Here is a 14,859-nt window from a genome sequence, read left to right as displayed (position 1 = left end):
CAGCCAGGGTTGTCGATCTAGCTAATCGGTATTCAGACATGTCCGCTCTTCACCAGTCATTACATTGGCTGCCCATTCATTATAGGATCCAATTCAAAGTACTTGTTCTCACCGACAAAGCTCTCCACAGTGCGGCACCCCCTTACATCTCCTCCCTCATTTCGGTCTATCGGCCTAACCGACCTCTGCGCTCTGCAACTGACTTTCAACTAACCTCTGCTCTAATCCGTACCTCCCACTCCCGACAGGTGGAAGAGTCGCGGAAAGAAATTCAGGGAATATGAGAAGAATTGTCTGATTCAAAGAAGAAACCAGCCACATCAAACTCGCCCGGGGGTAGAACTGGTCCTAAACCTCGTCGCAAAGTGAGAACGTCCCATAGAGAAGAACTCCATACTTGCTACAACTATGGTGAGCTTGGACATTTGGCTCAGATTTGTATACAGCGAAGCCGACCCCTATAGCGCCGTCCGTTAAACTAGGAGGCTCCTAGGCTGGGGGACGCCGCCTGGAGCCTGAGAAGTCAAGAAGGAGAATCAAAAGTCCCACAAGTCTAGTTTCCATGTGCACTCTCGTCTGGGCCGAAATGGATGGTCAGGCCGTTTGATGTCTACTGTAGTTGACACCGACTCACAGGTGACGATGATGCCTGAAACCTACTTTCGGCGACATTTCCCTGAAGCAATGCGGCCTGAATGGAGCCTGGTGATAAAGTTGATGGCTGCTAATCAGTTACCCATCCCGGTTGCAGGGGTGGTCTGTATGCAAATCCCCATCTGTGTTAAAGACCTGGGCTGAAAGGGAGTGGTGCTGACTGCCGGAGACGCAGGTAACGGACATGCTGTCACTCTAGGGATGAACATATTGAAGGAATTCGGAAGTCTTCTCATCAACGAGTCCCCAGGTGTGTTCCTAAAATAGTGGAGCCCTCACAATCCCCAGAGGAGAGTGTTCCAGCAGCTAATCCGTACGGCCCAAGCTCAAGAAACCTCTAGTAACCAGAAGATGTTGGGGAAAGTGATCATTCCAGCCGCAGCCAACCTGGTTCTACCGCCAGGGCAGACCGTGCTTATAGATAGATAGAGCCAGCTTGTATGGAGCAACACTGGGTGGCTAGGATGGTGAAATTTCGATATAAAATCACCTACAAGAGGGGAGCTGAGAATAATCATGCCGATACCTTATCCAGAGTGGCGCACGAAAAGCCTGGGTTCAACCGTGATGAAGAGCTGGAGGCTGAAGAGGTCCAATGTGACACCCCAGGAGTCCGGTTGCCACAGTGGCATTGCCTCCCTCACAGGGGGTGATGTCATGCGTGGAAGCAAGGAGGGGTCCCCTTACCAGGTAACACCAGCATCCAACACATTCCTGACTCCAGACCAGAAGGGGGAGCTCTAATACCCGGTTTCAGGGGAGCTTCCCTATAAATTCTGGCCCGGAGGTGGAGTTAGTAGTCGGTAGTCTCAGACTGAGAGGAGAGGAGAGAAGTCGAGGAGAACCTGGGGAGTGGAGCTGTAACCAAGCTCACCCCAGAACGGAGCGCTGACAAAATAGGATGCCAGAGTCCTTGGCTATGTGGAAGCTCTACGCCCCGACAGCCGAATCTGGAGGGCAGGGAACTGCAAGCTCCCTGGCCACACTGAACACCCGGAGGTACCACAGCAGACCAAGAGCTGGGGCTGCCAGTGAAAAGGCAGTGCTCATCATAGGCTCACGCCATCTGCCATACAGGTTAGAAGCAACACGCAGGAGAGGAACTTGAGCAGAGCTTAAAGAAGCCAGGACCTAACAGAACAACGCAGAAGGAAGGCCTCCAAACCCACCTGGCTAGGTGGATCCTAAGATGCTTCCAGGCCGCCCGGACCCCATCATCACCTGTTACCCGTGCCTCGGACTGCACCTGCAACTAACAAGTAAAGGTAAAGGAAACTGCAGTCCTTGTATCCTCTAGTCACTTCCCGCACCCTCAGTCCTGCACACCAACATTTACGATCGCTTACCAAGTATACCTGTAGCCTCTTTGGCCGTGCTCCATATGTGGGGAGCAGAACCATCCCAGCTGCGCCACCATCAGCCCCAGCGGTCCCCTTAAGCAGCGTCGACCACTCATTGCTGAGCACCACATGTGGCATCACGAACTAATCTCCCTATTCCCCTTTCAATTCACTTTTATTTGACGCCCAAGGCCACGGACCGGGTCATTGCTGCCATGACAATCCCCCTTGAAGACCCGTCCGGCCCGGCCCAGGTAACCAACGGCTCTAGCAGGTGCTCCACCCTGAGTTCTGGGATTCTGCCAGGACGTTGGCAGGTATACAGGAACATGTACAGGCAGTGACTTGGGAATGCATATTGGCATGGTCCTGTGATGAGTGGGTCTGGTTACAACAAGAAGATGGGGAACTCGGATTCTATATAGCACGAGTAGTGACACTATGTATTCTTTATACTACGAGCAGTGACACTATGGATTCTATATAGCATGAATAGTGACACTATGGATTCTATACAGTACAAGTAATGACACTATGGATTCTACATAGCACGAGTAGTGAGACTATGGATTCTTTATAGTACGAATAATGACTCTATGGATTCTATATAGCACGAATAGTGACACTATGGATTCTATATAGTACAAGTAATGACACTATGGATTCTATATAGCACGAGTAGTGAGACTATGGATTCTTTATAGTACGAATAATGACACTATGGATTCTTTATACTATTAGCAGTGAGTCTATGGATTCTTTATTGTACAAGTAGTGACACTATGGATTCTGTATTGTACGAGCAGTGACACTATGGATTCTTTATTGTGCGAGTAATGACACTATGGATTCTTTATAGTACGAGTAATGACACTATGGATTCTTTATAGTACGAGTAATGACACTATGGATTCTGTACAACCCTACCGGCATCACTGAATGGCCTTCCATCCCCCACCTGCTTGATACATCAATTCACTCACCCTGTGCCATGCTGTGAGATCTGTCTGCTGCCGGCTCCATGCCGTGTGCTTCATGGCCGCTTGCTCTGTGTACACTTTCTGTCTGTGTGCATAGGGGGTTGGCGCCAGCAACTCCTGTTTCTTATTCAGTCTGTGTGCACCTCCCTAAGGTGTCTCTGACCAATAGCCTAGAGGCCTCTGATTCTTAAGGCGTCCTCACCCATTGGAGGATGCCTGAGCAAACTTACTTCCTCAGTCAGTACTTTGCTGCTGAGGTGTCTGGTTCTGTGTCCGCCACCCAGTGGGGCGTAGTACCCTGGTCTGTGTTCATCACCCAGTGGGGCGTCGTACCCTGGTCTGAGTCTGTGTTCATCACCCAGTGGGGCGTCGTACCCTGGTCTGAGTCTGTGTTTGCCACCCAGTGGGGCGTCGTACGCTGGTCTGAATCTGTGTTCCATTACTTCTGTGTCTGACTCTGAGGCCTGCACTCCGCAGGCCTGTATCCGTGTCCAGTTCTAGTATCTGTGTCTGTTCCTGTCTGAACTCTGGTTTATGTCCGTTCCTGTTGTCTCCTTGCTTGTTTACCATTTCCACTCTGCTGTGTGTTCCTCTGCCTTATCTCTCTGTTCTGTTTGCCACTACCAGTGGCTCAGCACTTCTCTGCTCTGCTCTCGGCTCTGCCCTGTGTCTTGCTCTGCTCTGGCTCTGCACTCTGTGTCCTGCTCTGCTCTGCTCTTGGCTCTGCACTCTGTGTCCTGCTCTGCTCTGCTCTTGGCTCTGCACTCTGTGTCTTGCTTTGCTCTCAGCTCTGCACTCTGTGTCTAGCTTTGCTCTGTATTTTGTGGTTTTGCTTTGCTCTGCACTCTGCGGCTCCACTCAGCTATCGCTCTGCGGCTCTGCTCCTTGCGATTCTTCCTAGCTCCATCTTCTCCTTCTCTGCTCTCAGCTCCACCTCCCGCTCTTGGCTCCGCCTCCTGCATGTCTGTACTTTACTCCGCCTCCCGCTCTTGGCTCCGCCTCCTGCATTTCTGTACTTCACCCCGCCTCCCGCTCTTGGCTCCGCCTCCTGCATTTCCGTTCTTGACTCTGGCCCTTGGCTCCTCCTCCTGTACTCCTGCTTTTGCTTCCGCTCTTGCGGTCTTTCCCTTCCTCCGTTCCTCCTGTCCGAACAGGTCCCTACCTGTTCCCATATACCTGCCGTGCCTGCTTGTATACTGGTCCATACTGGTCCTGCCGGCGTTCCAGTCCAGTCCTCCTGTCCTGCCTGAGTGCCAGCCGTGCCCGCCTGTCTGCCAGAGTGCCATCCATGCCCGGCTGCCTGTGTCTCTGTCAAGCCAGTCCGTCTGTCAGGGCCTCTGCCGTATCCGTCAGACAGTGTCACAGCCGTGCCTGCCTGTCTGTGCTCTGTTCCCCGGTGGGATCAGCATCCACAGCCAGACTCCACCCTGGAGTGGTACCTGGTAGCTACCTGCAGCACAAGCCTGACCTCACCATCAGAGGCTCCAGCGAACACCTAGGAAGCACTTTAACACTTAGTTAAACCCCTTCCAGGGAAGTCTGGTCTGTGGTCCAGTGGGTCCACACCCCCACACGCCCGCGCCAACCAGTCTGGGCGCAAGCGTTACAGATTCTTTATAGTACGAGTAGTGACACTCTGGATTCTTTATAGTACGAGCAGTGAGACTATGGATTCTATATAGTACGAGTAGTGACACTATGGATTCTTTATTGTTTGAGTAGTGAGTAGTGTTTATTGTATGAGTAATGAGACTATAGATTCTTTATAGTACGAGCAGTGACACTATGGATTCTATATAGTACGAGTAGTGACACTATGGATTCTATATAGCACGAGCAGTGACACTATGGATTCTTTCTTGTACGAGTGGTGATATTATCAATTCTTTATTGTACGAGTGGTGACACTTGGATTCTTTATTGTACGAGTAGTGACACTATGGATTCTTTATAGTATGAGTAGTGACACTATGGATTCTTTTTGGTACAAGTAATGACACTATAGATTCTTTACAGTACGAGTAGTGACACTATGGATTCTTTTTGGTACAAGTAATGACACTATAGATTCTTTACAGTTTGAGTAGTGACACTATGGATTATTTACTTTACAAGCAGTGACACTATGGATTATTTCTTGTACGAGTGGTGATATTATCAATTCTTTATTGTACGAGTGGTGACACTTGGATTCTTTATTGTACGAGTAGTGACACTATGGATTCTTTATAGTATGAGTAGTGACACTATGGATTCTTTTTGGTACAAGTAATGACACTATAGATTCTTTACAGTACGAGTAGTGACACTATGGATTCTTTTTGGTACAAGTAATGACACTATAGATTCTTTACAGTTTGAGTAGTGACACTATGGATTCTTTACTTTACGAGCAGTGACACTATGGATTATTTACTGTACGAGTAGTGAGACTATAGATTCGTTATAGTACGAGCAGTGACACTATGGATCCTTTCTTGTACGAGTGGTGACACTATGGATTCTTTATTGTATGAGTAGTGACACTATGGATTCTTTATAGTACGAGTAATGACACTATAGATTATTTACAATACGAGTAGTGACACTATAGATTCTATATAGTACCGAGTAGTGACACTATGGATTCTTTACTGTACGAGCAGTGAGACTATGGATTCTTTATTGTACGAGTAGTGAGACTATGGATTCTTTACTGTAGGAGTAGTGAGACTATGGATTCTTTATTGTACGAATGGTGACACTATGGATTCTTTATTGTATGAGTAATGACACTATAGATTCTTTACAGTACTAGTATTGACACTATGGATTCTGTATAGTACGAGTAGTGACACTATGGATTCTTTACTGTATGAACAATTAGACTATGGATTCTTTATTGTACGAGTAGTGAGACTATGGATTCTTTACTGTACGAGTAGTGAGACTATGGATTCTTTATTGTACGAGTAGTGAGACTATGGATTCTTTATTGTACGAGCAGTGACACTATGGATTCTTTATTGTACAAGTAGTGACACTATGGATTCTTTATTGTACAAGTAGTGAGACTATGGATTCTTTATTGTACGAGTAGTGACACTATGGATTCCTTATTGTACGAGCAGTGAGATTCTAGAACTCCTTGCCATACATAATGGTGAATTTACTAATCAAGTTATAGGAGGGTCTGGATAATTTCTTGATAAATGTGATCTTGCAGGTTCTGGGCGCTAGAGTCTGTGATCAGACATCAATCCAAAGAACTTGTCTGATTGCCGAATTTGGATTCGGGAAGGAATAAGGAATTGTTCCCCTAATATGGAGCTATTAGCATCTGCTCCATATTAGGGGAAAAATCCAATAATATGGCCCAACACATAGGTGCATTGCTTTTCTCTGGGAACATTATTTTACTATAAATGTAATGATCTAAAAATGTACAAAAAATTGGATTCTCATCAATGCGGAATACCAATCAGGGGATAAGCTATCAATATTTAAAGGGAATCAATCACCAGATTTTTGCCATGTAATATGAAAGCAGCATAATTTAGAGGCAGAGACCTTGATTCCAGTGATGTATCACTTACTGGGCAACTTGCTGTAGTTTTGATAAAAAAAAACCAAATCACTGTTTTATCAGCAGATTACAGTATAACTAGAGGACAAGTAAACCTGTTTTCTTGTAGTCCAAGCCTGCCATCATCACTGATTGGTGGCTTTCTGCCTATGCACAGTGTACACAGAAAGCATCCAATCAGTGGTGTGAGGGGTTATACAGAGCTCAGCATTCAGAGAACTGCTAGATCTGCAGCAGAGAAAACAGAGATTTTATCAAAACTGCAGCAAGCAGCCCAGTACGTTTAGACCAACAGATTAAAGGAACGTTATATACTGGGTGTAGGGGGAGTAGAGGTAATATTGTAATCATTGTGTATGTAACACAGAGAAGAATCATCGTTTAAGAAATTTTACCAAATTATTTTTATTAGTTGAAACAATATTAAATATACAACAGAATTGTAGAAAAATGAAGAAAACAAACAAAAAAAACCACAACAAACATCAATGTGACGAGAAAATAAATAAATAGATGAGAAACTCTCATATTAACGAAAATGTAGAAATAAATTAAGAGTATGGCTGCGGATATCATGTAAACATCCTCCAAGCTCAGCCCCCTCCGCTTCTTCTATAACACCAGGACTGCCTCCCCGTACACAGATAGCACCTTCCCCCCTACCGTTAATCCTAATTATTTCCTTATATAGAGGGACCCTAAAAACAAGTATGTGCAACCTGGAAAGACAGTCTACTGTACAGCACACTCCACTTCCTGTGACCATTTCCTCTATCTTCATGGTGGTCACCCAGACAGGAAGAGAAAAGTTGTTTTTTGTTTTGACAACTGGAAACTAAAACTCTTTACAACTTAGGAAAAACGGACATTGATTCTTCAAAGACAGATCAATTATATATACAAGCGATATATGGCGATATAAGGCGGAGCTTGCCTGTAAGTGCATCGATATAAACATTAACATTATAGGCTCGGTTCATCATTGCATCTCCCTTTTGTCGTGGTTTTTTTTTCGCTTATTTTGCAAAATTCTTCTTTTATTTTGCAACTTTTTTTTGTCTATTTTATATGTTATTGCTTGTTTTTTTGTTTTGTTAATTAATTAATTAATTAATTAATTAATTGTGATAAAAAAAAGTTGCAATGTTTTTACAAACTTGTATTCTAGTTCCTTGCCGGAGTGGATTTTCTATTTTGCCAAAGTCTTTTAATTTGTGACTTTTTTGTTTTTTTTAATCTATTTTATATGCGATCGCTTGTTTTTATTTGTTTTATTTTTGTCATTTTAGAGAGTTCAAGATTTCCAGATGTTTTTCGACTGATTAATCAATTGTGGCCTTTTAAAAAAAAAAAAAAAAAAAATTTTAAACCTTTTTACGGACATATATTCTAACCCCGTGCTGGAGTGCATTTAATGTGCGGCTGATACTCTTTGAACAAATTTTGCAACTCATTTTTTATTAGCAGCGCATGGTTAAAAAGTCGCAAAATAAAGGTGAAAGACAAAGTAAAGTGCGATTTTATTTATTTTTTTTTCATTTTGCGAAAAATCCACGAAATAAAAAAAAAAAAAGAAGAAGAAGAGTGAATTAAATTAAATATGCAATGATGAATCTGGCCTCACATACAAATACACTGCAAAATATATATATATATATATATATATATATATATACACACAGTATATGTATATATATATATATATATATATATATATATATATATACCCACACTCACACTGATACACACACATATATATATATATTTTTATTTTTTTGAGTTTTTCATCTTGTATCCATTGGTCGGGCGGATCTGTTAGTCTCGTCTTCCTGCTTTCTCCCAGTGGGTTGCTTTGGAATAGCAGATACCATGCTGTACAGTTGATTATCACATAAACAGTTAATGGTTAATTTCCAGTCTAAAGTCCAGTTTGTTCTCCTAACTTTCGATTCCACCGCCGCTTACAAATCCTATAATGGCGCCTTTTGATCTCCATGTGACGATCACTGTCTGGCCTGTAAATAATAATAACACTTTTCATCACGGCGGCTTGTAGTCTTCGTCCGATCCTCTAATATTGGACTCTGCGGTTGCAGGTTCCTCCTCCCGGTAGCGTGTGTATCCCTTTATGATATTTTTTTAATGTCGGCCTTTTATTCCACTTTTTTCAACCCTTTATCCACACAATCAGGTTCCCGGACTCAGCATCTTGGCCACGGCGTTCAGAATCTTCTGCTTCATGTTGTATTTATCGCCGATCAGGCGCAGCTGCTTCGCCACCTCGACGACAATTTCTTTGTCTGTTGCGAGAAGTGGAAATAATTAGTGTTAACAATTAATGATTAGTATTATTCTTTATTCATAGACCTATTCATCAAGGAGCAGAGCCGCCTAAAAAGAAGACGGGGTTATCATCCAGTTAATTGTCAAAAAGTCCAATTTGCAATTCGGGTATGAACTCACCTACTTTTTTTAAAATTGATTTTTTTAACGGTGATAATAATGTGCAATTTCCCTTTAAGAATTTATTTAAAGGGGAACTCCATCCAACTAAATTCCAGGGTGAAAATGGCGCCTACGAGCTTGAACGGACTTTATGACTAAAACCTGGCCAGGTCCTCTAAGGATAAGAATTCTTCATTCTTAAAGATACATAACTCAGGTTCCACTCCCAGAAGAAATGGGGCACAACAATTAGAAGGTGAAAAACAAGTGACGCCACTGACCTATATATCGGGGCGATTAGTCACATGCCCTAAATACAGATCTAATGCCAGTATATAACCTAATATGTTAATCCTGGGGCGGTGATTTTACACCCATGAAACTATGTGTCATATGTCATCATTAAAAGGCATTTTCTACATTTTTCATTATTCGCCGTAACTTTTTAGGTCCAGTTTTGAGAATTTTGTTCTTTTCAATTTAGGTGCCTGTGTCTTTAAATAAAAATTAAAGTCACAATGTCTAATAAAAAAATAATAAAAAAATAATTGAAAAATATTACATTAACGTATTTTTTTTTTTATTTGTAGAACTGACAGAGCTCATTTTCTCATAGAGGGTGGAGTTTCTTGAATTTTGGACTTAAAAAAAAAAATATATTTTTATGTTATACTGGAAGATAAAAAAGGATCTTTGTATCAGGGGTTCATGAGGTTGTTCATATATAGGGAAGGTCTGGACCCCGGTAACAGTTGGCATCTCAATGGAGGGGAAAGAAGTTATATGAATAAAGTTTCATTATAACATACTGTATCTTCCCTTTACAAATCTGACATGGAAGAGTAAGAAAAAAAAAAAAAGTTTTCCCTTATCTATAACTTTAACTTTTCTAAAAGGTTTCCAATAAAAAAGTGCAGCAAAATCTTTGGTGTGTGACCTTAAACAAACTTTCATGCGATGTAATCAAATCACAGTATAATAAAAAGTTCTGCAACTTTTTACTAAACTTTCTGGTTCACTTCTTTATCATTTTCAAAACTTCTCCTTGCTGTCTGTGAATTGAAACCCTCTGGTTTACCCCCCCAGAGGCTGTAAAAATCTAATACTGAAAAATCACAGTGATTAAAGCTTAGATACAATTGTATCCACCAGTCTAAACAATCCTCCATGATATGAACAGTCTGGGCTCCAAATAGATACATCGTTACCTGCACTGATACATTGTAGCAAACCATTGGATCCAATATAGATACATTGCTACCTGCACTGATACATTGAAGCAAACCATCGGATCCAATATAGATACATTGTTACCTGCACTGATACATTGTAGCAAACCATCGGATCCAATATAGATACATTGTTACCTGCACTGATACATTGTAGCAAACAATCAGGACAAGAGATAAATTTGTTTTTCTGATGTTTTTTTCTGGCAGAGGATTTTCTAGCCTGGATGTGTTGGGCTTCCATTAAGGCCACGTTCACACGGTCAGTATTTGGTCAGTATTTGGTCAGTATGGGGGTGATAAATTCAGAAGTGGGGATGTGTTTCTATTAGGCTGTGTGCACACGTTCCGGATTTTTCGCTATAAAAACGCGATAAAAACGCGAAAAAAAAACCACATGCATTCTATTAATAGAATGCAATCCACAATTTTTGTGTACATGTTGCGGTTTTTTTCCACGAAAAAACGTATCGCGGTAAAAAACGCAGCATGTTCATTAATTTTGCAGATTTGTTTGCGATTTCCCGCTATTTAATGGAAAGCTCTGGGAAAAAACGCGAAAAATCCACACAAAAAAAGCGCAAAAAGCGCAAGAAAAAAGCATGCGGATTTCCTGCAGAAAAAGTCCGGTTTTGTTCAGGAAATTTCTGCAAAGAATCCTGACGTATAGCCTAATACTTTTCCTCCGATTGTTCCACTACTGATGTAAAATACTGACCAAATCCTGAACGTGTGAACGCGGCCTTAGGATGAAGATATAAATGCTTCCATTTACTGACAGCAAACACAGATCTGTAAAATCAAACGATTTCCTAAAGTTTGACAACTTTTCGATCAGACACTGATTACGGGGTATGTACGTAAAACAGAAAAACTCCTTACAGCTAATGCCAAGAAACCATCACAAAAGAGAGGTAGTGCGTGACAAATCCAGCTCTGCTACATCTGGAGAACAGCTTGGGTTAAAATGTAAAAATACAACTTTCAGCTCTTGGGGAACTATAAATCCCAGCATATCCTGAACAGACAATAAATAATGAGTGAAAAAAAAATTGGGAAATTACCTGCAGGGGGCAGCTTTTTCCAAGAGGGCGTCCGGGGCTTCATTCTTGCCTTTTGTGGGGCGGGTTTGGTGGCGCGGTAGACGACACAGACGACGGGTAGTGCGACAACGGCTGCGACCAGAATAACTACAAACACATCAGCTCTCGTGGGCATCCAGAGAAGAAGTGAGCTCCACCACCGAGGAAGGTGGATGTTATGTGAGATCTCTCCACCCAGTGGGTATTTCCCAGACAGGAGAGTGAATGAGGAAGCAGAAGTCACCAAGTGACATGTTCAGGCCTATCTCCTCCAACGTGGCCAAGAACACAACACCAGGAAGTTTTTTTTTTTTTTTTTTTTCCATCTTGTGTTTTTGTTTTCTTTTTCTGGCTTACTGTATCATCCATCTACTATAATTCTGTGTCTCATATAACGCCAACATATTCGGTAGCGCTGTACAAAGATTGTAAACACATAGAAATCATGAGCCCTAGCACCAAAATCCTAATTCCCTCTGAAAAAAATAGTAGGCAGATAAATATGGTACAGCTGCGGCCATGGAAGGACGTAAAGACACGGAGAGGGACGATCACATCCACTATGACACCCCTTTCATGGTCCCTATAGAGTATAATTCTCCCCCCACAGTGAATTCCCCCCCAAAATTCACTGTCACTGTAATAATAATAATAATTTTATTTCTATAGCACCAACATATTCCACAGCACTTTACATTTTAGAGGGGGTACCCGTTACATGAAAAATATGATGACCTCATAGTGCCCCCAGAAAACTATGATGCCACCACAGTGTCCCCAGCACAGTATATTTCTCCCACACAGCCCTCCCAATGTAGTATGATGGCCGCACAGCGCCCCCACACAGTGTGCTGCTGATACAGGACCCCCAACATTGCATATTGTCATTACAGTATCTCCCCACAGTACCCCCACATACATAGTATGATGCCCCACCTCGAATAATAGCCCCAACAGTTCATCACAAAGTATGACACCCTTACAGTTCCTAAACAAACATTATGATGCCCCCATAGTAGCCCCCTACAAAGTATAATGGCACAATAGCTTCTCAACACTGTATGATTTCCCCAAAGCTCCCCACATACGGTATGATGGCCCCCACCGTTCGGTTTAATTGTATCTGTATCCCGAGCATGTAGATACCATTAAAATTGTGATGACAGGCAGATGGGGGAAGGCCGTGCCATTTGGAATTGGGTTCCCAGTGGGCACACAAAGAAGCAGTGTCAGTCACTGACACCGCTCACCTCTCCCTCGACCAGCTCCCAGGATGTCGCACACAGGAGCAGAGGCGTTATAGCATCTCTCTACTCTGCAAGGAACTCCGGCGCGCGAAGAGGACATCGGGCATCGCAATGCATGACATCATCACACCGTCCAGCGCCCACTGCTGCACCAGATGAAGAGGAGACCTTGCTGCGCTGGACAGGAAGCCTGCATTAGGTGAGTTTAAACTTTTTTTTATTTTTATTTTATTATTTTCCTAATGAATGGAGGCTATTATACCAGGGGTCTGTGGGGACATAACAAGAGGGGCCGGTATGAGGACATAAGGCGCTCGCTATGGGGAAATTCAAAGAGGGGCTATCTATAACATCGTAAGGGGCTGGCTATGGGGACATAAGGAGCTCGCTATGGGAAAATTCCAAGAGGGGCTGTCTATGGCATCGTAAGGGGTTGGCTATGGTAACATAAGAGGGACTGTGGGGACATCACAAGAGGGGCTGGCTATAGCATCATAAGGGGCTGGCTATGGGGACATAAGAAGGGCTGTGGGGACATCACAAGAGGGGCTGGCTATCGGAACATAAAAAGAGGGAGTTGGCTATGTGGACATAAGGATCTGACCATGGGGACATTACAATAGGGGCTGGCTATGTGGAATTAATGGGCTGGTTATGGGGATGCTACAAGAGGTACTGGCTATGGGGACATAAGGAGCTGGCAATGTGGACATTACAAGAGGGGCTGACTATGAGGACATAAAAGGCTGGCTATGGGTACATTACAAGAGGGGCTGTAGGGACATAATGAGAGGGCGACCATACTATATTGGGTGCTGTTGGGGACCTTATATTGGGAGCTGTGGTAACCATACTGTGTAGGGGACTGTGGGGGACATTATACTGTATATTGGGGCTGTAGTGGATATCCTACTGTGTGGCATGCTTTGGGGGACAATATACTGTATATAAGGGGCTGTGGGGCCATTATAATGTATTGGTGACTGGGGGAGCAATAATAATCTATGGGGTGTTGTGGGGGCCATTGTACTATACAAGGAGGGCTGTGTAGGAAATCATACTGCATACGGGGCTGTGATGGATATCATAGTGTATATTGGAGCTGGTGTGGATATTATACTGTATTTTGGGGCAGCAGTGGACATTATAGAGTATATTGGAGCTGTTGTGGATATTATATATTGGGGCTGTGGTGAATATCATACTGTGTGAGGTGCTGTGGGAGACATTGCACTGTATATAAGGAGCTGTTGGGCCATTATACTGTATCTGTGGCTGAAGGGCCATAATAATATATGGGATCCTGTGGGAACCATGATACGATATAATGGGGGTCTGTGGGGGGCATCATACTGTATGGGGGGCTGAGATGGACATCGTAATGTTTATTGGGGGCTGTTGTGAATATTACACTGTACTGATGATGGTTCTGTGATGAATACAGCATCAGAACCATCATCACTACGTGAATACATAACTAGAACCATCAATAGTACATAAATACAGAACCAGAACAACCATCACCACATGAAGATGTCACCACAACCATCATCAGTACAGGGATACAGACCAGAACCACCATCAGGACACTGATAAATCACCAGGACCACTATCCATACAGGAATATGGCACCAGAACCAGCATCAGTTTTGTTGCAAACTGTATTTTGCTTGCATGATGGATAAAAAAATATTATACGTATCCATTTATAATGGGGTCTGCTTAGCTTCCATTGGGGTATCCGCCAAATTCTGCACACCTTAACTAAAACCAAATGGCCCCATTGTAGTTAATATTAGTTTCCATGACTGTCCTTGGATTTGCAAATTGCCTCTTCTGAGAAAAAGAGGACTTAACTCTATAGCGCCACCTGTTGGAAGTAGCGATCCTACAAGTCACAATCAATCCTCTAACGAGTCGTGCAATATGACTTAGGATAAAAGCCAAATCAGTATCTCAATTCGCAGACACAGTGTTTCGGGCTGTTGGCCCTCGTCAGTGCGAAGCATGAGAACTGATTTGGCTAGGTGAGAGGCTCTGGACTGGGGTCTAAGGGGTATCGTTTCTCCTTATGGAGAGTGACATACCATCTCTGGCTTGTCAAGGTAAGGAGGCTTATTTGCCGTACAATGCTCCTCTGGGAAATTAAATATGCAAATTGCCTCTTCTGAGAAAAAGAGGACTTAACTCTATAGCGCCACCTGTTGGAAGTAGCGATCCTACAAGTCACAATCAACCCTCTAACGAGTTTTGACATTTAAAATATAGGACGTCAGGGATGAATTTCGCTATTTTTTCCTAGCATTGTGTAAATGGT

At 43.1% G+C, this 14,859-nt stretch overlaps 1 protein-coding gene across 1 annotated transcript; it reads right to left on the bottom strand.

The window, feature by feature from the left end:
• Positions 1 to 8,233: 8,233 nt before the first annotated feature.
• On the bottom strand, positions 8,234 to 11,687 carry PMAIP1 (phorbol-12-myristate-13-acetate-induced protein 1). Its single transcript, XM_077282958.1, has 2 exons — positions 11,278 to 11,687; positions 8,234 to 8,839 (listed from the first exon to the last, which is right to left on the bottom strand). Exons 1-2 carry the CDS (start codon positions 11,429 to 11,431, stop codon positions 8,727 to 8,729), a joined length of 267 nt encoding a protein of 88 aa, XP_077139073.1. The 5' UTR covers positions 11,432 to 11,687; the 3' UTR covers positions 8,234 to 8,726.
• Positions 11,688 to 14,859: the final 3,172 nt, after the last annotated feature.

Source organism: Ranitomeya variabilis, chromosome 1 (genome assembly GCF_051348905.1).
Source record: "Ranitomeya variabilis isolate aRanVar5 chromosome 1, aRanVar5.hap1, whole genome shotgun sequence".
NCBI classification, from domain to species: Eukaryota; Metazoa; Chordata; class Amphibia; order Anura; family Dendrobatidae; genus Ranitomeya; species Ranitomeya variabilis.
This window is presented reverse-complemented; position numbering and strand designations above follow the sequence as displayed.

Bases quoted from the DNA above. Each gene is read 5' to 3' on its own strand.
- PMAIP1 (XM_077282958.1), bottom strand. From the start codon at position 11,431: ATGCCCACGAGAGCTGATGTGTTTGTAGTTATTCTGGTCGCAGCCGTT. The intron at 8,840-11,277 runs GTAATTTCCCAA...TTCTCGCAACAG, and splicing joins GAAAAAGCTGCCCCCTGCAG to ACAAAGAAATTGTCGTCGAG.